The sequence below is a fragment of the Scleropages formosus genome, chromosome 11 (genome assembly GCF_900964775.1).
Source record: "Scleropages formosus chromosome 11, fSclFor1.1, whole genome shotgun sequence".
In the NCBI taxonomy this organism is placed as follows: Eukaryota; Metazoa; Chordata; class Actinopteri; order Osteoglossiformes; family Osteoglossidae; genus Scleropages; species Scleropages formosus.
In genome coordinates, this window is record NC_041816.1 from 27,822,297 (window position 1) to 27,848,504 (window position 26,208).

The following is a 26,208-nucleotide window of genomic DNA, read 5'->3' on the forward strand; positions in this document are numbered from 1 at the left end:
CACCGTCTGGCCTGGAGTGGAACTGTTTCCCGGCACAGCGACTGCATTTTGTTCCTCTTTTTACTGTCTCCCGGAGCAAACATGGTAAAAGTACATGGAACGTTTTTTTTTTTTAATTATGTAATTTGCATTAGTTTTACTGATTTTATATCCAATAGATGGTATTACTGTATTGTGGAATTCTGTAAATTATTAGGAAGGTGATCAGGAATCCTTGATATTCGGACACACAAAGTTTCAAAGTAAGTAATGCAGCAGTACGTGTCTGCAAATTATCATTTTATGTCTCTCTATTAATGTAATGGACACATTTTCTATGAGATGAACGTCGCTTTGGAGAAAAGTGTCTGATAAATGAATAAATGTAAATATATTGAAGAGACTCATTAATTTTAATGTTGATATCAGTTAGGAAATTATTAAATTTTGCATGACGTGATTCTGTTTGCTTCCACATGATTGAACTTTAAACCACATAATTGCTGTTAAACAATATTTATTTAAAAGCATCACAATGTACAAAAGATGTGTTTAGGTGGAGAAATTACAAACCCTGAATGAGAGTGAGAAGGGAAAGTAAATCAGAATATAGCACCATGACCTGAACATTAAAAACTAAAATCAGTTTCTTCAGTCTGTGTGACTCACAGGAGATATGATCAGTGGGGCTGAGTTTGGGGCACCTGGCCAGAAGAACGGATAGAGCTTCTCAGTGAATTTATATCCAGTGAAAATGTAGATATGAGACTTGTCCTCCATTCTGTAAAAGGACACCTGACCCTCCTCATAGTCCACAAACACCCCCACCTTCTGGGGCTTCACACTCAGGTGGAGCAACACGGGGGAGTCAGTGAGAGCCTCGTACTTCCCACTCCCCAGTCTGAGGGCCCAGAGACCATTATTAGGATTGAGTGCAAAATATTCCTTCCTGTTGATAGACTCTCTGACCACTCCTAAATCCCACTCAGTCTTATCCCCAACCTGCACCTCCCAGTAACGTTTCCCTGAAGAAAAACCCTCTTTTCCCAGGACACTTTTCAGGCATGTAAACCTCTCTGGATTGTCAGGGAGATCCTGCCATCTGTCTCCATGTCTCACTTGTTTCTTGTCCGCAGACAGGACGAGTTTAGGATGTGCTGTATCAGGGTCCAGAGTCACATCAACTGCGGAGGACAGAGAGGTGCTCAATTATTATATTTCACAATATAACAAATAAAATAACACTTTTAAACGTTATATTATACATAAACGTTATTGCTCTCCTTGCTGCCAAGACAACCTAAGATAGGCTGAGCAGTTTAGAAAATCGATCGATGGAAACGTTATATCATTACAGCAGCAGAGGGTGGTGTGTGTGTGTGTGTTTGTGTGTGTGAGTGAGACAGCAATTAGAACAAGCAGTTAGCAAGAATGAGGAAATTTTTAGGTATTAATATTAACTCAGGTAACAGGTGTTTTGGATGTTTTGTAAGAAATTGTAATAATATGTTACCTTTGAGAAAATAGTGCAAGAGGATTTGTTTTAAAACTTGTTTTGACAATTAATATTAATGAACACAATAAAATTAGTTAAATTAAGTAAAAAATTAAGTAAAAAATGATTATTATGATAATTATATAATCTGCTTTGGTCACACAACCTGCTCTCAACACACCTGTTTCTCCTTCTAACACTATATAAATAAACTGGTCCAAGATGCAAAGGTTGTGGAGTCACATTTGACACTTTGTGTCCTTAAAATATATATATATTTTTTTTTTGCTCACAGTAAGAGGGGAAGATCAGTGTGTGGAAAAAACAAACTTGTGAAACTTTTTGAAAATGTCTCTGTATGTGTGTTTTTACTAAATGAGCCTTCTAGAATCCATATTTCTATATTTCAAGGCCTTGGACTCTGGACCTCTTCTCTGTTTGGGCAACAACATTACCTTGTTTATGACTGTACCAGAACACATTTACCTTGTTTTTCTCTTGTTGTTTACACCTTTGTTTCATCACTTGGGTGGTATTTGGGTTCAAACTGTACCTTATTTTACTGTTTCTCTTCATTCTCTAAGGTGTTCATGACTAAACTAAGCAACAAATAAGCCATGTTTTTCTAACACTTAATTGGATTATTTGTTTCTGTTTTAAGCTTCAGTGTGGATTGAATTGAACTCTTGTGAGAAACAGTCACTTGTTCTCATCACTGATGAGATGTTTTGTGGAAAGGAAGGTCAATAAATGTGCTCATATCCTGTGTCTGTCAGTCAATCATGTGACAAATGAGAGTCCCGATTCAATGCAGCCACACACACACACACACACACACACACACACACACACACACTTTCAGAACCGCTTGTCCCATACGGGGTCACAGGGAACCAGAGCCAACCCGGCAACACAGGGCGTAAGGCCGGAGGGGGAGGGGACACACCCAGGACGGGACGCCAGTCCGTCACAAGGCACCCCAAGCGGGACTCGAACCCCAGACCCACCGGAGAGCAGGACTGTGGTCCAACCCACTACACCACCACACCCCCCCTCAATGCAGCCCATCAGTCATTATTGTGTCTCCTACAGAGAAGAGCTGCAATGGGGAGAAGAAGCAGAAGAAACTCACCTGCGTATCTTTGTGCCTTCAGAAGTTCTGTAGAGAGAGAAATAAAAATGAGACACATGAAATCAGATACTGCAGTCAGTCTGGACTTGTCTCAGTGTCTTTCGTGTCCATTTTTACAGGACAGAGTCTCATATGGTGTCACATACAGTATAAGAAGGACCAAACTCACTTCTGTGGGGTCAATTCAGCTCCACTCTACTTACCAGCCCTCCTGCACATGTTTTCTACAGCTGGACATGGAAAAAAACAGATAAAAAAACTAAAGAAATTCATTGAAATTATTAAGTTTATATGACTTTCTTCATATTGAAATATTTAAACAACACTCTTAAGATGAATTATGTTATGAGAAATACAGATATACCCTGGTATACAGACTCCCGGTTCACGGATTTTTGGTATAACAGCCCTTGAAAAGTGTTTTGCATGTTCACTATACAGACTGACTCCTTGCACTATTAGGTACTTATTTCTGGTGCTGGAAGAAGACGTTTCCCCCATGATGTAGAAGGCAAGAGCCAATCAGACATGGACTTTTTAAAGACATACAGTATGATAAACTCTTCTTACAATTTTTATTGCTTTTCATGTTATTTTATTATAATTTTGATAAATGTTTTCCTTTTTTTAATGTTTGCTTGTTCACATTCCTCGACATTTAAGAGGGGTCTCAACACTCCCCTCTTTTGGACTCATTTCTCCCCTGATCTCTTAAGGGCTCTATAAACATGTATTTGTTTACATTTTATTGTTCTGAATAACAATTTACTTACTGTACAGTAGTTTAAAAAGAAAGAAAATTTCTGCCCTATTTTAGTCTTTCTTCATTTCTGTCTTGACCTGTGTTTAATATCTGACCAGCCTAATGTTTTGATTAATCTTTCTTGAGTCTATTTCTTGAGACAGTGTTTAAGTTTTTGAAGGTTAGCTGTAAAAATATTTGGGCATTACCATAAAATCCAGGAACGCATCATTTTTTTCCTCCCATTTATGTTCTCTCTATGTTTCTGTGGGTTTCCTCCAGGTGCTCTGGTTTCCTCGCACAGTCCAAACACATGCTGAATTGTCCTTCCTGTGAGTGTGTGTGGATACCCTGCAGTGGAGTAGTGCCCTGTCAAGGGTGTACTTCCATCCAAAGGATAAGCTCTGGACCACCATGACCCTGCCCAGGAGAGGGGCTCACTGAAGGTAAGTGGCTTTTCATCGTATAAAAATTGTTTCTAACTGGATTTTGTTGATTCCACCTGTTATTTACAGAGTTGTTTATATTTGTTCACCATCTTGTTTTTCAGTTATTGTATTCTGAATTCATACTGTTTTTTCAATATGTGTTTGTCTTATATTTTCTTTTTACTTTTGTCATCCACCTCCAAAAATCCTGTTTACAAGGGAAATATTTCATTCCTACAACAATGGGACTAATATCAAAAATAAAACATTAATATTTTACTGTCTCTGAACGGTTGTAATTTTGCTATTTTCCTTTTTCAAATCCAGTTTTTGTGACATGGTGCCTTTCTCCTGATGATTTTATATGAACCTATTTCAGGTGTGGTTCAGTTTTACTGTTTTGATTTTACACTTTTATAAGCAAACAGAAACACATTCAAATACAAACACAAACATACAGGTAAGTGTTACTTACACAGTCGTTTGGTGAGGAGCCCTATAAATGTTGAAACATGAGTGGTCATATGAAGAGAAGATGGATTAAAAACACCATCACAGAGTTCAATTATTTCTCTAAATATCACCTCTTCAGAAAGAAATATGTTAAATACCTTTTTCTCTTTGCTGTTTCATATAGCGAGGAATTAAAACAGCCAATATGATGATAGCAGGAACTCCCAGAGAGAAGAAGACAGCAAAGGCCACCTTCCAGGGATGAGCACGATGGAACATCTCACCTGGAACACAGAACATTTGTCATTAATTGTATTTCTGGTCCCAGTGTGACTGTAAACTGCATTGCAGTACAAACCACACACACACACACACAGTCTGAAACTGCTTGTCCCTAGTGGGGTTGTGGAGATCCGGAGCCTAACCCGGCAACAAAGGGTGCAAGGCTGGTGGGGGAGGGGACACACCCAAGATGGGACGCCAGTCCATCACAAGACATGCCAAGCAGGACTTGAACCACAGACCCACCAGAGAGCCCACCCTGCTGCACCACCACAACCACCTGGTACAAACTACTACCTATGTAAACAGTGATTTGTTCTGTGGGTCCACCTTGCACGGCCCTTCTCATAATACAGATTATTTCTTCTTCTTCATATATGTTTTGTGAATGTAGTGTTTGGACAAAGTGCATCAGCTGGAAAAACATACTGGAACACTGTGGGATTTAGCAGTTACTCCTGTTGGCATAGAGACACAGTGTTACTCCTGAGTTACATTATTATTATTATTATTATTATTATTATTATTGGACCAATCCTTTTCTGCAAAACAATTTACAATTTTAATCCACCTAAAATTAATTGCCCATTTATAGAGCATGGTAATATGATATAATAGCAAAAAAATGTACACTGTTTACATCCCCTACTGTTTGATGGTTGAGTTCAATGTTTCTTTAGTCACATTAATTGTGAGGGTCTTCATTTCAGTAATAAGCTTTCTGTGGTCACCTGCAGTTGTACATAAAATAGCCTTATTGAAAGCTCTATAGTGAACTTAGAAAGCTCTAAGTTAAAATGACTAATTCTGATGAACCAGTGGTAAAAGTAAGATGCTTCCCAGGTGTCAGAACTTCCAAAACTGAGGAGAAGTTGTATTCAGTTACCAGTAAATGGCATTCTACCTTGGTTAACCATGTATTTATTTTGTTTCCTACACAGGTACCATTTTTCCACAGCTCAAAAGCAGCAGAAGGTTCTACCTTTATCATTTCAACTGTTCAAATACATACACGTTTTCAGAACCGGAGCCAACGCGGTAACGCAGGGCGTAAGGGGACACACCCAGGACGGGACACCAGTCCATCACAAGGCACCCCCAGCGGGACTTGAACCCCACACCCACCGGAGAGCAGGACTGTGGTCCAACCCACCGCACCACTGCACCCCCCGCCTGTTCAAATACATGAAGAGTAATTAAGGGTTTCTACCTTTCTCAAGGATACTGTACCTGTCGCCAAGATCAAACCTCGATCCTTATAAACGTAAGGAAACAGGTTTATCCAGCAAACACCAACTGCTTTTAATGGGCTTGAGCTCAAAACAGCACCACAGACTTTGATGTCAGAACTTGATAGTAGAACTCATCTGTCATTACAAGTAAATCAAAATATTGTAACTCACCAGGGATGTCTGTGACTGTTTCTTTCACTTCACCAAACTCCTTCTGTAGAACTCGACAGGTGAACCTGTTGGTCTCTGTCTCCTGTACAATAACACGTCGTCTCACGGTGAAGAGACCCATACTGTCTGTCTGTGTCTCTGGGTGTCCAGCAGGGAGACTGTGTCCTTCACTGTCCATCCAGACCACTTGAGGCTGAGGGTACCAGCCTTTAGATTCACACACCAGACTGATCCCTCCTTCTTTATATCCCTCATTGGAGATCACTGGATGGGTTCCTATAGCTATAAATATAGAAATAGTGTGACTAAAACAAAAAATATAATTAAAATGTACTGAAAATTGATTGAAATTTCATGAAATTTTGTAAAACAGCTTTTATCTTTAGAAATACATTAATGGAGAAATCTTTATGACACCTCTAAAATGAAACATTAGTTTCATCAATAAAAAAAAAAAACAAAATTCTTACCTTTAATTTTAACATTAATGGAATAATAATCATACCATTCTGCAGACTGGACCAAACATTTATACTCTCCATTGTCAGATCCTCTCACATTATTCACTTTTAATGAAGTGTTTCCATTCTTCAGTTGTTCGAGGAACGGTGACGTCCTTCCCCTGTAAGATGGAATCTGCTTCTCATTTCTGTCCTCATGAGCTTGGTAAAGATGTACAAGAGGGTTATTGGTCTGAACTCTGAACCACTCGATGCTCAGGTCCACAGCACTGATGTTGGGTTTGAGGTAACAGGGCAGAACAACATCTTCACCAGCTACAGCAACTACAGGATCAGCTGGACCAAGAACCTCAAATTTCTCTGGAAAGAACAATGGAGACACATATTTTTCATATATTTTTCATTTTACATAGACACAAAGGTTTTTCTGCACCAGACTCAATACAAAACTCTAATTTTTGACTGAATGAGAGCGAAAATGTACCCAGAGTGGAGACAGTGGTGTGGAGGAGAAGCAGGACAACCCAGTAAAGACAGTCACACCAACTGGTTTTCATAACTGAAAGAGAGTAAAATAAAACAATCCAGTTATATTGAGTTATATATCCAGTTATTATTAATCACACTGGATCAGATTATGGACTAAATATATAAAGAAGATATTGTCTTAACTGCTTGCTTGCCTGAGGGATTGAGGTCTCAGATCAAATAATCTGACTTGGTCACATTACAGCAAACACTCTACTCTGGTAAAGATGTTTTACTCTTAACTCCACAGTGCTCTACCAGCCTGGTGCTCTGCGGTGCTCACAGGTGTTCTTACCTGATCCTGTCATTCCAGGTCACCTGCAGAACTGGATGTGTCTCAGAGTGACAGTGAAACACCAGGCAATGATCATTCACTGGAGATCATGGACTCACTATGAAGAGGAGAACAGGAGGACCTGCAAGATGATCAAACTCATAACTCATCTTATTTCTGTCAGACAAATTGGTCTTACAGCACTTCTGACCACATGGAGTCAGTAAACTATATGAATCAGCTCAGGATCACAGTGACAGAAAGTGTACAAGAGTGAAAAATGCAGTGTGTTACTATAAAGCACAGAACTGTATGGTATGTTTTCTTGTGCACTTTATTATTTATGACTCGTTACAATGTCTTTTCCAGGAAATGTTTATTGTTACATGTACTCCTGCGTTTATGTAGATTGTTTCCATTGAAAACTGTTCGGAAGTGACTTGTAGATTTCAGGCTGCGTCACTTCCAATTCACACTTAAATTGTAGCTCCACTGCATAACAAAGTTTAAGTAAATAATCATTACTGTTAAGTGTTAATAAACATTGTTTTATGGACACTTCAGTTGTTTCATCATCGTGTCCGCGATCCGCAATCACAGCTGCGCTTCGTGTTTTTACTCCACGTCCTCGGTACATATTATTTCAGTTCGGAAAAAAAAAAGAAAAAGATTAGAAGTATAAAATCTGTTAAGCGGTGTACAGTTATTAATGTCATTATTAAACGAATATAAATTTTGTTAATGAGTGTAATTATTGAATTTAAACAGCAGTTCATATGGAGAAACAAACCTGCTGGTCGTGTTCCTTTGTTCCGTTATGACAAGTTTTACTTTCATTTGAAAAATATTGAGGAACAGAAGAGCGAGCTGTTAACTCGTATATTAAAACATTGCCAAATATAAGCGAAATAGTTAAATTTGACAGAAAGCTGAAAAGTAACGAGCTTTGATCAGTGTGACTGCAGTTCCTATAATAAATGTAGTTTAATATATTAAAGGATAAAAGGGGGCGCGGTAGCGCAGTGGGTTTGCCAGGCTCCTCTTTTCCGGTGGGTCTGGGGTTCGAGTCCCGCGTGGAGTGCCTTGTGACGGATTGGCGTCCTGCCCTGGGCGTGTGCCCTCTCCCCTCAGCCCCCCGCACTGTGCTACCGGATTAGGCTTGACGCCTGTATATTGAAAGATAATATTGCGGGACTTGGGGGGAGAAACTGTGTTACGATTGTGAGACAAACTAAGGGAAGTTGATCATTGACTTCGTTACTGAATCCGATGAGCAGTTTGTGGGAATTATGATTTATTGTAGAAAAGAGCCATTTGTCAATAATGAGGACACGGATTTACAGCGAGGAGCCGCAGCAGAACCCAGAGCTCATGTCTCATGTGTTTGAGAGAGCGAGAATGAAACAAAAGGGAATTAAATACCAACACAAACACACACACTCTGTGCCGACATAAGAGTACTGAAATAAAGAAGTAGTTCTCATAAAAGCAGGAAGCATCTTCACTGACTGCTGCCCTACAGGCCCTTCCCCCACACTGTGGTTGTGTCCAGATGAGGAAGATCTCCATGGAAAAACACTGTGGCACAAACACACAAGACATGTTAGGCGGGTGAGGATTTGTCTTTTTTTACACCTGCAGCACATCAGTTAAGGGGAAACTGTGCACAGGGTAGGAATGCTCTCTCATGTTTGTGCAGTTCTGTGTTGGTGCATCGGGACTTCAGCGTCTGGGGTAAGCAGTAAATAAGCAGCCACTCGGTTAAAAACAGGGGAATTTTGGATGTGCAAGGAGTGTTTGTCAGGAATTGAGTTATCTGGAGATCTGATTAAATAGAACAAGAGGAGCTCTGTATGGCAGTATATTCTGTGAGACACAAAAGATGTGGGGAGACAAGAGGTTGGAACCAAGTGTGGGTTTTATTGAAGAGAATCAGGGAGGTGGTTGTTTGGGCAAAGTGGTGAAGAAAAGCAGTAGTAAGGTCTTGGTCCAGGTTGAAGCTGAGGTCTGGTTCTGGTTCCGTGAGGTGAATCCGAAATCCAGCGGAAGGGTCTGACCGTAGATCAGAACCAGTGGATCAGGAGCAAATGCAGGTTGTGGGTGACATGGTGGCACAGTGAGTAGTGCTGCTTTCTCACAGCACTTGGGTGATGCAAGAGGATGGGGGTTTTATCCCCACTCATTCTGTCTAGAGTTTGTATGTTCTCCCTGTATCTGTGTGGGCATCTCCCACAGTCCAAGGACATGCTGTTTGGGTTCACCCATAGTGTGTGAGTGACAGAGAGTGTGTGTGTGTTCCACTGATGTATGGATGAGTGACCCAGTGTAAGTAGTGTATCTAGCAGTGTAAGTCACCGTGGTGAATAAGGTGTGTAGGCTGATAACACTACACAGAGTTCATTGGTAGTCACTTTGGAGAAAAGTGTCTTCTAGACACACACAGGATGGGACACCAATCCATCACAAGGCACCCCAAGTGGGGCTTGAACCCTAGACCCACCAGAGAACAGTCACAGGCCAAACTTGCTGGGCCACTGCAGGTAAATTGATAGGCAGTTGTCTGTACAGAATTCTATGAGTGGTGTGAGACATGGAGCTTCTTTCATGCCATTTCTTGCAGGTATATTTGCCTGATCTACTGGGCTGTGGCAAAAGCCTTGAACCTGGAGACAAAATTGTACAGCTCTCATCCTAATTTTAATATTCAGATAAGTTTTAAATTATGTAGTGTTTTGTTCCTGTCACAACCACACCCGCACCTTAATCAACACTGCCTGGCTCTGATTAAGCACCTGACATTAATCGGAGCCCTCGACTTTAAAAGACACTCCTCAGCCCTTTCTCAGTTGTGGGATCTTGTTGAGACAACTGTCCAGTCTGTGATTTTCCCAGTCCTGCTCCATGGCTATTTGGTAAATGACCCCCTGCCTTGTCTCTCTACCACGACTTCGGATCCCCACCTCTGTCCTGGTTTCTGATCGACTGACCCTTCGCCTGCCCTCGACAATGTGAACATGTCTGCTGTTTTTCGTACTGAGTGAACGATCCTGCACTTGGGTCCAGCCTCCCCCGTAGCTTCTGTTCTCCGTGACAGTTCCTTTTATACTTCAAAGTATTATAAATAAACTGGTTCTCTTCATAAACCCATTAAACTCTGAATCAGAATCAGAATCAGAACAAGCTTTATTGCCAAGTATGCTCACACATACAAGGAATTTGTCTTGGTGACAGAAACTTCCACAGCACAGACAGAATGAGAGTGACAAGACAGATGAGAAGATAGAGTATGTGAATAAGGGATAAAAAATATATAAAAGTACAACGTACTCAATATACAAAAACAGTCACTAGATACAAATGCAAGGGAGTGTGAGTAAGAGATATGATGTGATACAAATATAAATAGCGTTGTGTATTGCACTGGTTTACTCTCTAGGGGGGGATTTAGCTGTTCATGAGGTAGATGGTCTGAGGAAAGAAACTTTTCTTATGCCTGGCTGTCCTGGTACTCAGTGCTCTGTAGCGCCGGCCAGATGGTAAAGGTTCGAAGAGGAAGTGGCCTGGATGTGAGGGGTCTACAATGATTTTGCCAGCCCTTTTACTGACTCTGGACGAGTGCAGTTCTCTGAGAGCTGGGGAGGATGTGCCGATGATTCTTCCATCTGTCACCTGTGCTGCATTTCTGTCTTTGATATCAAACAAACCTGTGGATTCCAAGCTTTATTCAGGGAGCACTACCTTCTTTAACTTTTACAAAAAGACTACAACACACAGACACGCACACAGACACACACAGAGAGTCTGAAACGGTCCCAATCAGGGTCAAGCCTGATTAATTCTCATACTGAGATGAATTCTTAAAATAATTTAATTTTGCATGATGCAATTCCAACTGTTTGCTTCCACATGATGTAACTTTAAAACACAAAATTACTGTACAGTAACACACACTGGCTGAAGCTGCTTATCCCAAGCTAAGTTGCAGCAAAGCAGAGCTCAGCCCAGCAACACAGGGCATAATGCTGGGGCAGGGGGGACACCCAGGATGGGACACCAGTCTGTCTCTAATCACCCCAAACGGGACTCGAACCCAAGACCTGCCAGAGAGCAGGACCCACCCAAACTGGCTGCACCACTGCGCCCCCTGTACAGTAACATCACTGTTTAAAAGTATCACAACACACAAAAGACATATTTGGGTGGAGAAATTAAAAACCCTGAAAGAGGGTGAGATGGGAAATTAAATCAGAATATGGTATCATGACCTGGACATTAAAAACTAAAATCAGTTCCTCCAGTCTGTGTAAATGACAGGAGATATGATCAGTGGGGCTGAGTTCTCACTGTGGTACGAGAAGCCTGAGCTGAGGAATGGAAAGAGTTTCTCACTGAATTTATATCCAGTGAAAGTGTAGATATGAGACTTGTCCTCCATTCTGTAAAAGGAGACCTGACCCTCCTCATAGTCCACATACACCCCCACCATCCGGGGCTTCACACTCAGGTGGAGGGACACAGGGGGGTCAGTGAGAGCCTCATACTCATTCCCACTCTACAGACTGAGAGCCCAGAAGCCCCAACACAGGGCACAAGGCTGGAGAGGGAGGGGACACACCCAGGACAAGAGTTTGTCACAAGATACCCTAAGCAGGACTGGAACTCCAGACCCACCAGAGAGCAGGACGCCGCCAAACCCGCTGTGCCGCCACACTCCCCTCATAGAAAATATAACTTAAACTTAATCATGTTTAATGAGACACAGAGAGGGAAGTTGACATTGCAAAATTTTTATTTCAGTACTGACTGCAGGCTATACAATAACCCAGCGTCTTGGTACCAATACTGTATACGATACTGGGCAGCCTGGTAACACAGTGAGTAGCACTGCTATCTCACAGTTGCTGGGTGGTGCGAGAGGATTTGGGCTCGATTGCCGCTTGGTCTGTGCGGAGTTTGCATGTTTCTCCCATGTCTGCGTGGGTTTCCTCCGGGTGCTCTGGTTTCCTCCCACAGTCCAAAGACATGCTGTTCAGGTTCACCTGTAGTGTGTGTGTCACACAGACAGTGTGTTCCCCTGATGTATGGATGAGTGATCCATTGAAAGCAATGTATCTAGCAGTGTAAGTCACCTTGGTGAAAAAGGTGTGTGTACTGATAACAGTACATAGTGTTCATTAGACATTTCTTTGGAGAAAAGTGTCTGCTCAATAAATAAATGCATATATACATCAGTAAATTTCCTGGTGTTGTTCTGGTTTTTTTTGAATTGATATTACATGGCTGATTTGATCAACTCATAAAACATATTTAGCTTAAAAGTAATCTATACTTCTTGGAAATCTGTTGAGAACTGCCCAGGATAGAAGATTTAGAGTTTCAGTGCAACCAAAGTCTTGTCACATTCGTTAAACGAGTGACTCATTTTTCCAATATGGCGGAGGACGTTACTGTTGCGGTACAGACGTTTTACTTGTGTTGGACCTGTCTATGTATATCATTGGTGGAAACCACGGAACGGATGTGACGCCACTGGAGGAGTGTTTCACTTTAAGGAGGCTTCAGGGGGTCACATGACAAATCTGTGAGACGCACGATGGAACAGAGATATGAAGGGTGGTTGGAAGTCCATCGGAAAGAGTTAATTCTTCAGTTCCACCCAGCAAGGAATCACTTGTTCAATGAAAGGCTAATAAACACACACAACGCGATGTCAGCTTCCTGTTTCTTCTTCGGCGGATTTTACAAACGAAAAAAAATCCAAACTTTCATCTCCCCTAACAGTCTGTGCTATTTGGCGCCACCGTGTGGCCGGGAGTGGAACTGTCTCCCGGCACAGCGACTGCATTTTGTTGCGTGTTTTTTTTGTCCGTCTCCCACAGCAAGCATAATAAAAGTAAGTGGAACATTTTTCTTTGAATTATGGTAATTTGCATTAGTTTTACTGACTGCATATCCAATAGATGCTATTGTTGTGTAATGGTATTATTGTGATGGTAACTGTGCAATTCTGTAAATTATTAGGAAGGTGATCAGGAATCCTTGATATTCGGACACAGAGTAAGTAATGCAGCAGTACGTGTCTGCATTATTTTTATCATTTTATGTCTCTCTGTTAATGTAATGGACACATTTTCTATGAGATGAACGTCGCTTTGGAGAAAAGTGTCTGATAAATTAATAAATGTAAATATATTGAAGAAGGGGTGCGGTGGCGCAGTGGGTTGGACCACAGTCCTGCTCTCCAGTGGGTCTGGGGTTCGAGTCCCGCTTGGGGTGCCTTGCGACGGACTGGCGTCCCGTCCTGGGTGTGTCCCCTCCCCCTCTGGCCTTACGCCCTGTGTTACCGGGTAGGCTCCGGTTCCCCGTGACCCCATATGGGACAAGCGGTTCTGAAAATGTGTGTGTGTGTGTATATTGAAGAGACTCATTTATTTTAATGTTCATTTCAGGTTGGAAATTACAAATTTTGCATGATCTGTTTACTTTCATATGATGGAACTTTAAAACACATAATTTCTATTAAACAATAATTATTTAAAAGTATCACAATGTACAAAAGACATTTAGATGGAGAAAATTACAAACCCTGAATGAGGGAGAGAAGGGATATTAAATCAATATGGCATCACGACCTGAACATTACAAACAAAAGTCTGTTTCTTCAGTGGGGGGGCGCGGTGGCGCAGCGGGTTGGACCGGGTCCTGCTGGGTCTGTGGTTCAAGTCCTGCTTGGGGTGCCTTGCGGCGGACTGGCGTCCCGTCCTGGGTGTGGCCCCTCCCCCTCCGGCCTTATGCCCTGTGTTACCGGGTAGGCTCCGGTTCTGAACCCCGTATGGGACAAGCGGTTCAGAAAGTGTGTGTGTGTGTGTTTCTTCAGTCTGTGTCACTGACAGGAGATATGATGAGTGGGGCTGAGTTCCGGGAGCCTAGCCAGAAATATGGATAGAGTTTCTCAGTGAATTTATATCCAGTGAAAGTGTAGATATGAGACTTGTCCTCCACACTGTAAAAGGAGACCTGACCCTCCTCATAGTCCACATACACCCCCACCTTCCGGGGCTTCACACTCAGGGGGAGCAACACAGAGGGGTCAGTGAAAGCCAAGTACTCATTCCCAGTCAGACTGAGAGCCCAGAGACCACTACTAGGATTCAGTGCAAAATACCCTTTCCTGTTGATGGATTCACTGGCCACTCCTAGTCTCCAGTAAGTCTTGTCCCCAACCTGCACCTCCCAGTAACGTCTCCCTGAAGAAAAACCCTCTTTTCCCAGGACACTCTGGTATTTAAACCTCTCTGGGTTGTCAGGGAGATCCTGCCATATGACTCCATGTCTCACTTGTTTCCTGTCCTCAGACAAGATGAGCCAGGGGTTTGCTGTATCAGGGTCCAGAGTCACATCAACTGTGGGGGACAGAAACGTGGTCAATTATTATATTTCAAAATGTAACAAATAAAATAACACTTTTAAACGTTATATTATACATAAACGTTATTGCTCTCCTTGCTGCCACCACAACCTAAGAAAGACTGAGCAGTTTAGAAAATCGATGGATGGAAATGTTATATCATTACGGCAGCAGAGGGTGGTGTGTGTGTGTGTGTGTGTGTGAGTGAGTGAGTGAGACAGCGATTAGAACAAGCAGTTAGCAAGAATGAGGGAATTTTTAGGTATTAATATTTAACTCAGGTAACAGGTGTTTTGGATGTTTTGTGAGAAATTATAATAATATGTTACCTTTGAGAAAATAGTGCAAGAGGATTTGTTTTAAAACTTGTTTTGACAATTAATATTAATGAAGACAATAAAATGACAAATTAAGTAAAAAATGAAGTAAAAGATTATTATGATAATTATACCTGATCTGGTCACATCAATCTGCTCTTAACACACCTGTTTCTCCTTCAAATGCCGTATAAATAAACTGGTCCAAGATGCAAAGGTTGTGGAGTCACATCTGACACTTTGTGTCCTTAAAATATATTTTTCTTTTGCTCACAGTAAGAGGGGAAGATCAGTTTGTGGAAAACGCTGAAACTTTTCTGTGGAAAATGTCTCTGTGGTAAAGTGTGTGTTTGCTAAAGGAACCTTCTAGAATGTTTTTATATTTATGCACTTTTTAGTGCATTTGATTTCATTTGGTTTGATAATGTTGAGAAGGAAACAATGAGAGCAGAAGGACCAACAAACAGCACCGGATACATAAAGACTGAGTTCCGTTTCTGTTTGTCTTTCACTCATAGCTGTAACATCTCCTTCTCACCAGGAGCTCAGTGTGGATTGAACTGCACTCTTGTGAGAAACAGTCACTTGTTCTCATCACTGATGAGATGTTTTGTGGAAAGGAAGGTCAATAAATGTGCTCATATCCTGTGTCTGTCAGTCAATCATGTGACAAATGAGAGTCCAGATTCAATGCAGCCAATCAGTCATTATTGTGTCTCCTACAGAGAAGAGCTGCAATGGGGAGAAGAAGCAGAAGAAACTCACCTGCGTATCTTTGTGCCTTCAGAAGTTCTGTAGAGAGAGAAATAAAAATGAGACACATGGAATTAGTGGCACAGCAGATACTGCAGTCAGTCTGGACTTGTCTCAGTGTCTTTCGTGTCCATTTTTACAGGACAGAGTCTCATATGGTGTCACATACAGTATAAGAAGGACCAAACTCGCTTCTGTGGGATCAATTCAGCTCCACTCTACTTACCAGCTCTCCTGCACATATTTTCTACAGCTGGACATGGAGAATACAGATAGAAAAACTGCATAAGGCCACTGAAATCATTCATTTTATACAACTTTTTATGAACTGATTTTTTTTTAAAAAACACTAAAATGAAGTATAAAAAATACAAAATCAGTTTAATTTACAGGTACAGTGTATAGTTATTGGACTCTGATTGTGACAGAAACAAACCTTTCACAGTCACTTTACTCAGGATGGACTCCATAAACTGTTAAATTATGGACTGTTTTGTGGCTCCTTCTTTTGTTAAAATACAAACACAGTAAAATACAGTATGAACAGTATGTGATGCTCTTGAGTTTCTGCAGGTACAGTAGTACCATCTCTGTTCTACTAACAGTAACTACAGCTGTACAGGAGGTGATGATACATTTCTCTCTCAGTACATGTACTGTTTACCTTGTTTTACTTAGCAAATAGAATGCCATTAGTGGTATTTTTACTTATCCATTTTTAACAGAGACATTATGCCTATTTTATGGACTGATGAAATATATAATCATGAACCATTTACCCTTACAGTGATCTTTGTTATTCAGCTGTTGTGTTGAGAGTAACTGAACTGTTTTATTCTAAGCACAATATTTTCTTCACATTATGACTCAGAGAAGCTCCTTCCTCATCTCCAACCCAAATTAAAAAGAATCTATTATTTTTCAAAAAATTATTTGTCAATTCAAAATGATTTTTCATCTTTTTCCCGTATTTCTGATATGTTTTTTTCTCACATTGTTTCTGTACCCAGACAGTTTTGCTTTTGAAAGGTGTGTTTTGCTGTTATACTTTCATATTTGCATAAACACACACACACAAAGGCACAAACAGAAACACAAGTCCTCTTACTTACTCAGTTGTCTGGTGATGAGTTCTGTAGATAGAAGAACATCAATGTGAATAAAAGACAGATTTAAAAAAATAACAGACGGAGTTCAGTGGATCTGCTGACTCTCTTTCATTCTCTTTCTAGTAAATAAATGAGCCTCTTATTCTGTTCCCTCCTTTTTGCCATTTATGTGCATTTACTTTAGTGGCATATTTGTATTTTTCTGTCATGCTATAGAGTAGGTTCATGTTTTGACACAATATAATGGTGATATTTCAAAATTTTAGAACATCACTTTCATACAACTGCATTACATGCTGTTTTTTGAGCTCACCTGTAGATGTAAGAGTACATATTGTAATTAGTCAGTTAGAACTAAGATTGATGAAATTATGCAATGAATAAATGAGAGAAAAAAAGATGAAATCAATAAACTTTTTTTTTCAGAAGTGAAATCCTGACAAAGAAGGAAAGTGCTGCTTAATTAACCTGCGTCCAACACTGACTTCAACATGGTAATTTCTACAGGTCATCTGGCTGCGGTACCATGTTATACACTGTAATTCTGTCAGTCATTAATATCCAGAAACACACACGCACACATTTTCAGAACCGCTTATCCTATACAGGGTCATGGGGAACCGGAGCCTACCCGGTAACACGGGGCATAAGGCTGGAGGAGAAGGGAACACACCCAGGATGGGATGCCAGTCCACCGCAAGGCACCCCAAGCAGGACTCGAACCCCAGACCCACAGGAGAGCAGGACTGTGGTCCATCCCACTGCGCCACCACACCCCCTTATCTAGAAATATTATTTCATAAAACGTATTCATTCACACAATTAAAGCAAACAGTTTTATCAGCGAACAAGACAGAAAATTATTTTTGATATTTATCTGAAAGATGTGAAATTGAAACATTTCCAGTCATCACTTTTATACAGCTGTATTACCTACCGTGCTGCTCTTGGAGCTCACCTGTAGGTGTAAAAGTAAATATTGTAATTAATCAGTGAGAGCTAAGATAAATGAAATTATGCAATGAAGTTCGTGTCACGAAACAGTACAGTCACACACTGCATATAAATATGTTTGTGAGTGTTTACATGTTATCATAATATCTTCTTCCACTTTAACCATGTCTGACACACTGGGAGCAAAAGATTTTAATATATCAGATTTTTCATTGCAGAAAAATTGCTTCTAACTGTGTTTTGTTCATGCCAGCAATATGATTTACCGTGATATATATGTTAATGAACCCTGTTGCATCATAAATATAAACTGAACAGTTTTACACACACACATTATCTGAAACCACTTGTCCCACGCAGGGTCACGGGGAGCTGGAGCCTAACCCGGCAACACAGGGCCTAAGGCTGGAAGGGGAGGGGATGCACGCAGGACAGGACGCCAGTCTGTCGCAAGGCACCCCAAGCAGGACTCAAACCCCAGACCCACTAGAGAGCAGGACTGAGGTCCAACCCACTGCGCCACCGCACCCCTCCCAAAACAATAACCCTCAACTTAAATCTAATAATAAGCTGCAGTTAAAAACTTCAAGCTCTTGCTATGGTGACAAATTTCTGCTGAATTTTGATAAACAACAATTCTGTAGCTTGATTCCTTTATTGGTTCATCGTCATAAAACCTGTGATACCAACTCGGAAGCCTATTTAGACAGTCATCTGAAAAAGCAATGAAACAGAGCTCTCTCATGGAACTACAAAAAGGAATAAACGGTAATAAAACGGAACTGAAGAAGTAAATATTTTCTGTAACAGTCTGTAATAGTTGATTTCAGAAGGAAATTCCTGTTGAACCTTCATACAGATGTTCTCACCATACAGATGTTGACTTAAGCAAATATCCAACTTGCTAGTTTTCTGAAATTTACAGCAAAATATTATTGCAAGAGGAGGGCGCGGTGGCACAGTGGGTTGGGCCGGGTCCTGCTCTCCAGTGGGTCTGGGGTTCGAGTCCCGCTTTGGGTGCCTTGCGACGGACTGGCATCCCGTCCTACGTGTGTCCCATCCCCCTTCAGCCTTACGCTCTGAGTTGCCGGGTAGGCTCTGGTTCCCCGTGACGCCGTATGGGACAAGCGGTTCAGAAAATGTGTGTATGTGTGTGTATTATTGCAAGAAAATATGTCATTCAATCAAAGTTGTTACTGAATATTTTATGTGCAGTTTTTCAGTTTGCAGTTATTGTTCTTGATCTCTCAGACCAGTAGGAACAAACTGTCTATGATCCAGCAGTGAAAACACTACAGTTACTTGCTCAGCAACTGGATTTAATTATCAAAATCTCTTTACAAGCTGTAAAATCTTTAGATTCTCACTATGGAAAAGGGATCATCAGTGATGCAGAAAATATTATACAGAACATAAAAATACCTTGAGAGAAAATTAATAAATTATTTTTTTTGCAAATGTGAAAATCCTGACAAAGAAGATAACTGTTGCTGAATTAACATGCGTCCAACACTGACTTTGACGTGATCATTTCTACAGGTCATCTGACTGTGCCACCGCATTATACACTGTAATTCTATCAGTCATTAACATCCAGTAACATTTTTCATACATTGCACTCATTCACACAAATGATAGAAATTGTTATATCAGTGAACAAGAGGTTAGCAAAACAGTTTTTTTGTTTCATATTTGTCTTAAAGAAGTGATATTGCAACATTTTCATACATCACTTTCATAAAACTCTATTACTTACCATCCCGTTTCATGAGGTCACCTGTGGATAAAAGGGTAAAAATTGTAATTAGTCAGTGAAAACAGAGTGGAATTAAATGATGTAATGAGGTCTTCTAAAATAACACACATAAACCAGGGGATCCAATCTTTTTTGGCAAAGGGCCACAATAATTACTGTGAACTGGTTCTACAGACACAGGTCTAAAAATCACAGTAAGTGTTACAGAGAATGCTAAATATCCAAAATCTTTACTACACACACACAATGTGTACAACCATAGGTCTCTCCTGTGATGGCGGGCAACCAGAGCCTAACCCAGCAACACAGGGCGCAAGGATGGAGGGGGAGGGGACACACGCAGGACGAGACACCAGTCCACTGTAAGGCACCCCAAGCAGTACTTGAACCCCAGACCCACCACACAACAGGCCCCAGCCAAACCTGCTGCACCATTGTGCCCCCAAAAATTCTCATTAATTTTTGTTAATTTTTCTTTTTTAATACATGTTCAAAAGAGGTGATTTTGCTACATTTTCATAAATCACTTTCATAAAACTCTATTTCTTACCATGCTGTTCTTGGAGCTCACCTGTGGATAAAAGGGTAAAAATTGTAATTAGTCAGTGAAAACAAAGATTAATTAAATGATGTAATGAGATAATCTAAAATAGCACACATAAACCAGAGGTGTCCAACCTTTTTTTGGCAAAGGGCCACAATTATTACTGTGAACTGGCAGAAAGAGGTGTAAAAATCACAGTAAGTGTTATAGGGAATGTTAAATGTCTAACTTTTTTGTTTGCAAATTGTTCCTAATTATCCTTTTTTATATATGTCTTAAATATGCAATTTTCCAACATTTCATACATCGCTTTCATACAACTCTATTACTTACCATACTGTTCTTTGAGCTGAGCTGTAGATGAAAGAGTAAATATTGTAATTATTCAGTATAAAGAGAAATAAATGAAATTATGTCATGCGGTCAGTGTCATGAAACATTACAGTCACACACTGCAAATAAATATTTGCATGTGACTTTTAGTATTTTATCATATTATCTCATCCTCAGCTGTGGTGGCAAGTGATCAGTTATTTAAACTACAAGTGAATATTGTAAATACCTTAAAAAGTGCAATTCAGCAACCAGTTACTGTGCAACTACATTTTAAACATTGAATTTTTTATTCAATTTGAGCTTAGAACTCATGGTTGGAAAAATGTTTAAATATTCTTTGAACACAATATTGTTATAGTTCAGAATGTTATAGTTGCTAATAATAAATAACCAAAAACAACTGACTCTAACTAGTGAATAAAACTCACACCATATAATTATTGCTGCGGGCTATGATATAAAGTCATTTTCACATAATACTGCTTTTCAACTATGTTTTTTAACTTTTTTTTAACATGAACAAAACCATAAATGTGAACAGTAACTTGCTAAAATACCTCTCTTTTTCCGCAGTTTTACAAAACGGTGAATCAAAACTGCGCATCCAGTAATACCAACAGCAGACAGACTGAAGATGACAGCAAAGGTCACCTTCCAGGGATGGGCACGATGGAACATTTCACCTGGAATACAGCAAATAATTAATTTCACATAATGATTACAGATTTGCACCTTTTGGTAATTAAAGATTAAAATAAGCAATTTTATCAGTGCAGAACCTGCAGAACTAATGTTTTATTTAACCAGAAGAAACTAGTAAACAAGCACCACAAATTTGGTCTTGAGGAAACTGCCATCAGTGTGGGAAAACTTTCATACAGACAGATCAGGGCACAAATCAGGACGATACAAAAAAATCAGTGAGACTGGAACCTGTTCATTATTCACAGTAATTAAAACATGTGATATGCTGTACCTGCATCGAGCTGTTTATACCTGCTGCACAGCAGGCACCAGCTGAATCCACCGCACCACTACACCCCCCTTTATTTATACAAAATATCTGTAACTCACCAGGGATGTCAGTTATTGTCTCTTTCATTTCATTTATCTGCTGCTGTTGAACTCGACAGGTGAACCTGTTGGTCTCTGTCTCCTGTACAATAACACGTCGTCTCACGGTGAAGAGGCCCATACTGTCTGTGTGTGTCTCTGTGTGTCCAGCAGGGAGACTGTGTCCTTCACTGTCCATCCAGACCACTTGAGGCTGAGGGAACCAGCCTTTAGATTCACACACCAGACTGATCCCTCCTTCTTTATATCCTTCAATGGAGATCAGTGGTTGGGTTCCTACAGCTACAGAAACAAGACTAGTGTTGTGAAACAGTAACAGATTCATGAAAGTGAAGGAAGGAAAAAAAGTGTTTAAATTATTGTATGTGCTTCAAAGATAACAATTTGATTTTAATACACACACTTGCTGGAGTCACAGTGGGTTGGACCGGGTCCTGCTCTTTGGTGGGTCTGGGGTTCGAGTCCCGCTTGGGGTGCCTTGCGACAGACGGGCATCCCATCCTGAGTGTGTCCCCTCCCCCTCCGGCCTTACACCCTGTGTTGCCAGGTGGGCTCTGGTTCCCTGCGACCCCCGTATGGGACAAGCAGTTCTGAGAATGGACATGGAGAATGGACACTTGCTGAAGCCGCTTGTCCTAAGTGGGGTTGCGGCAAACTGGAGCCTAACCCGGCAAGACAGGGTGCAAGGCCGGAGGGGACACACGCAGGACAGAACGTCGGTCCGTCACAAGGCACCCCAAGCAGGACTCGAACCCCAGACCCCCCAGACAGCAGGACCCAGCCAAGCCCGCTGTGCCGCCTCTGATTTTAATATAAAATTTCAAATTGTCACCTTTAATATGCAGATTAATCCAGGAATCATCCTGCCACTCCTGAGACTCCACAAAACATTTATACGGCCCATCATCAGAGCCTCTGACATCACAGAGTTTTAATGATGTGTTTCCCTTCTTCAGTTCCTCAGGGAATAGTGATGTCCTTCCCCTGTAGGATGGAAGTTGATTCTCATTTCTGTCCTCATGATCCCGGTAAAGATGTACAATTGGGTTATCAATCTGAACTCTGAACCACTCCACATGTAGGTCCATAGCACTGATGCTGGGTTTCAGGTAACAAGGCAGAACAACATCTTCACCAGCTACAGCAACTACAGGATCAGCTGGACCAAGAACCTCAAACCTCTCTGTGAAGACAAACACACACTGAGGATTTATTCAGTTCCAGAGACAATATGATTGAGTTTTTTTTTTTTTTTTTTTTTTTATCTGAGGAAAAATATGTACCCAGTGTGGAGACAGTGGTCTGCTGGAGATGCAGGAGAATCAAACAGAGACACTCAGACCAACTGATCTTCATCACTGGAAGAAAAACATGTGCAGAAACCACCAGTTATGATAACATATACATGTTGTTTTATTTAGCTTATACTTTTCTCTAAAACAATCTACAATATTAGCCCACCTCAAATTATTCTGCTATTTGTACAGTTTGATTTTTTTACTAGAGCAATTCAAGTAGGTACCTTGCTCAAAGTTATTACAGCCAGAACTGGTTGTTTGAACCTGCAAACTGTGGGTCCAAGCAGAGAAGCTCATGCCACTACACTACAAGCTGCTTTCATCTCACCACTTTCATCTCTTCAAAGAACATAAGATTATATGACTATACATAGTTATCTGACTCGGTGAGAGAGAATTAGACTTTGATGGCTTCCATGTGAAGATCATAAAATCTAGAGTAAGAAGAGGACAGGACTGTCAGCACTACCTTCATAACTGGTACACTGTACCATGGTACACATACTACTGCATGGTGTACAATTAGGGCTGGTGTTTCTCATCAGAACTTCCTTGCATTGAGTGTCATTCCTGCTATTTTACCCTAGATGAAAGTAATCACCCTGAATTACTCCAGGAAAAAGTAACCTGCTGTTCAAATTGATAAATGAACGGAAGTTACTTTAAAGTTGTCGGTTAAATAAAACTCCGGAATATTCCACAAAATACAGTCACTGGGGTCTAATAGGCTCCCAGTTTTCTTTCATAAACCACACACACACACACACACACACACATACATTTTCAGAACCGCTTGTCCCATACGGGGTTGCAGGGAACCGGAGCCTACCCGGCAACACAGGGCGTAAGGCCGGAAGGGGAGGGGACACACCCAGGACGGGACGCCAGTCCACCGCAAGGCACCCCAAGCGGGACTGAAATCCCAGACCCACCGGAGAGCAGGACTGTGGTCCAACCCACTGCGCCACCGCACCCCCCGTAATCATTTTATAAACCATTTCTTTTTCATTTGAATCCACCCCTGTCCCTTCTTATCCGTGTTCTCCCTCCTATTCCTCTTTTTCCAGCTTCTCTCTCCCTTTTTCTCCTTTTGTTTGTTCCTGTTGCTACTGCTGATCTACTTTGTGTGTAGTTGTGTATGTATATAGTAAATTTTATGTGTGACTCCTTCGTACCCTATTCCTTACTGAGTCTAACATCCAGAAGGGATGCTAAAAGTATTTATAACGACAGCACCCAGAGGAAACCCACAAAGACACGGGGAGAACATGCAAACTCCACACAGACTGAGTAGGGATGGAACTCACGTCCTCTCACATCACCCAGGTGGTGTGAGACAGCAGCGCTACTCGCTGTGCTTGTACTTCTATGAACTGTTAACTTAATGTATGAATTTTGTTTTAGGACTTTTTGTTTGCCAGCCTTGGACAACAAATTAAATGAAAAACCCACCTACACGGGCTGAAGCCGCTAGTCCTGAGCAGGGTGGCAGCGAGCAAGAGCCTAACCCAGCAATATGGGGCATAGCGCTGGAGGGAACACATCCAGGTCTGGACACCAGTCCATCACAAGGCACCCAGGTGCAACTTGAACCCCAGACCTGCAAGAGAGCAGGACCCAGCCAAGCCCGCTGCGCCACCGCACCCCCATCATAAAGAAAACCTCTGCAGCTAAATCTGACCCAGCGTGTGATTAATGTTCAGTGTGTTTGATGGCCTAATAATGTGAACGAAATGATTCAAACACAGAGATCAAAACATAGCTACTGAAAATGCACCAATTGTACAGTAAATAAAATGGCACAGACTATGTTTGAAAAGCACAAAATTGCAAAGAAAAAATCCCAAAAAGTTTGAATTACAACTTTACAGGTTCTGATTGTTGACATAAAGGAATTAGATGTGGCCTTGACATAAAGGGAATATTATAATAAACTCACATGTTGCTCCAAGTTATCAATGAGTTTATTCTGCACAGTCATTAAAACACAGAATCATTTGAACCATCTGAATAAAATCTCTCCCCGGTGAATGAGAGGGTCGTCTCCCTGCGCCTTCGGGTCAGGGAACGGTCTCTCACTGTCGTTTGTGCTTATGCGCCTAGCGGCAGTGTAGAGTACCCGGCCTTTTTAGAGTCCCTGGGGGGCGTGCTATAAGCGCTCCCACTGGGGACTCTGTCGTTCTACTGGGGGACTTTAACGCCCACGTGGGCAGCGACAGTGACACCTGGAGGGGCGTGATCGGGAGGAACGGCCTCCCTGATCTGAACCCGAGTGGTGAGTTGTTATTGGATTTCTGTGCTAGTCACAGAAAAAATCTAGTCACAGTAAAATCTAAATGAAACTGGAGATCCAAAACATGCAAAAGACTCAACAAACACCTTAGTGTATGTAACAATATTATAATAGAATAAAAAAGCACTGGATGTCATCAGTATTGTGTAAAACTGTCAGACATAAAAATGTCTTGCCATATATTGGGATAATTACTTAAACATGTTAACATGTACAGTATTGTACTAGTCATCAGAGTTCTGAAACAACATAAATGCAGTTATTTAAATGACTGAGGGGTTTATAATTGATCACGATTTGAAGTATCGTAGTTACTCTCGTTACTCAATGGCGCCCCTAGTGAAAGCGGTGAGAAAATACACTGTAAATAGTTGTCACTTTTCATGTAGCAGGTTGTGGACACAATGTGTGTGTTTGATACCATGGTTCATGTCTGTCAGGAGTTACTCTTATTAGGGGTATTATCTCCTGACAGAAGAGTAAAACTTCACTTTATTCTCGCAGTTTTCTCTTGTCGCCTATCATGTATTATAATATATATATAATAGAAGTATTAGTAAACACTGTTTTATGGGCACTACAGTTGTTTCATATCCGCGATCCACACCCACAGCTGCGCTCCTTACCGTGTTTTACTCCACCTGGTACATCAGTTCCCAAAAATAAAAATAGTTTCAAAGTATGAAATCTGTTAAGCGGTGTACAGTTATTCATGATAATATTAAGCAAATATAAATATTATGTAGTTATGTAATTAATGACATTTAACAGTAGTTCATTTTACACGGAGAAACATACCTGTTCGTGTCACCAGGTGTTCCGCGTTTCCACAAGTTTTACTTTCATTTTTAAGATGTTTATGGGCAGAAGAGGGAGCTGTTAACTCATATATTGAAATATTCCTAAATCTAACTGAAATAGTGGAATATGACAGAAAGCTGAAAAGTAACAAGCTTTGATCAGTGTGACTGCAGTTCCTATAATAAATATAAAAGTACTGAAAAATAATATTGCGGTACTTTGGGGGAAAAAACTGTGTTACGATTGTGAGAAAAAGAGACAACAAAGGGAAGTTGATCATTGACTTTATTACTGAATCCAATGAGGAGATTGTTGGAATTATGATTTATTGTAGAAAAGAGCCATTTGTCAATGATGAGGACACGGATTTACAGTGAGGAGCGGCAGC

At 40.9% G+C, this 26,208-nt stretch overlaps 2 protein-coding genes across 2 annotated transcripts; both read right to left on the reverse strand.

Moving 5' to 3' along the window:
- Positions 1-630: 630 nt before the first annotated feature.
- On the reverse strand, positions 631-11,663 carry LOC108934721 (butyrophilin subfamily 1 member A1-like). The gene is made up of 7 exons (XM_029256084.1): positions 11,522-11,663; positions 8,698-8,755; positions 8,034-8,106; positions 6,385-6,733; positions 5,915-6,196; positions 4,388-4,513; positions 631-1,163 (listed from the first exon to the last, which is right to left on the reverse strand). Exons 1-7 carry the CDS (start codon positions 11,661-11,663, stop codon positions 631-633), a joined length of 1,563 nt encoding a protein of 520 aa, XP_029111917.1.
- Positions 11,664-14,015: 2,352 nt separating this feature from the next.
- LOC114911838 (butyrophilin subfamily 1 member A1-like) lies at positions 14,016-25,853 on the reverse strand. Its single transcript, XM_029255986.1, has 13 exons — positions 25,818-25,853; positions 22,712-22,786; positions 22,261-22,611; positions 21,429-21,710; positions 20,912-21,037; positions 20,352-20,372; positions 20,025-20,045; positions 19,475-19,495; positions 17,702-17,722; positions 16,768-16,788; positions 15,882-15,908; positions 15,668-15,694; positions 14,016-14,580 (listed from the first exon to the last, which is right to left on the reverse strand). Exons 2-13 carry the CDS (start codon positions 22,782-22,784, stop codon positions 14,051-14,053), a joined length of 1,521 nt encoding a protein of 506 aa, XP_029111819.1. The 5' UTR covers positions 22,785-22,786; positions 25,818-25,853; the 3' UTR covers positions 14,016-14,050.
- Between the last annotated feature and the right edge of the window lie 355 nt (positions 25,854-26,208).

What these genes read in the sequence shown, in the direction of transcription:
- LOC108934721 (XM_029256084.1), bottom strand. Translation starts at nt 11,663, where the DNA reads ATGGTGGGGGTGTATGTGGACTATGAGGAGGGTCAGGTCTCCTTTTAC. An exon ending in CTCAGGCTTCTCGTACCACA is followed by an intron (nt 8,756 to 11,521) that starts GTGAGAACTCAG and finishes TTTGTGCCACAG; the next exon opens with TGTTTTTCCATGGAGATCTT. An exon ending in CATTAATGTTAAAATTAAAG is followed by an intron (nt 6,197 to 6,384) that starts GTAAGAATTTTG and finishes CTATATTTATAG; the next exon opens with CTATAGGAACCCATCCAGTG.
- LOC114911838 (XM_029255986.1), bottom strand. Translation starts at nt 22,784, where the DNA reads ATGAAGATCAGTTGGTCTGAGTGTCTCTGTTTGATTCTCCTGCATCTC. An exon ending in GATTAATCTGCATATTAAAG is followed by an intron (nt 21,711 to 22,260) that starts GTGACAATTTGA and finishes TTGTTTCTGTAG; the next exon opens with CTGTAGGAACCCAACCACTG. An exon ending in TGAGCTCCAAGAGCAGCACG is followed by an intron (nt 16,789 to 17,701) that starts GTAGGTAATACA and finishes TTCTATCTACAG; the next exon opens with AACTCATCACCAGACAACTG.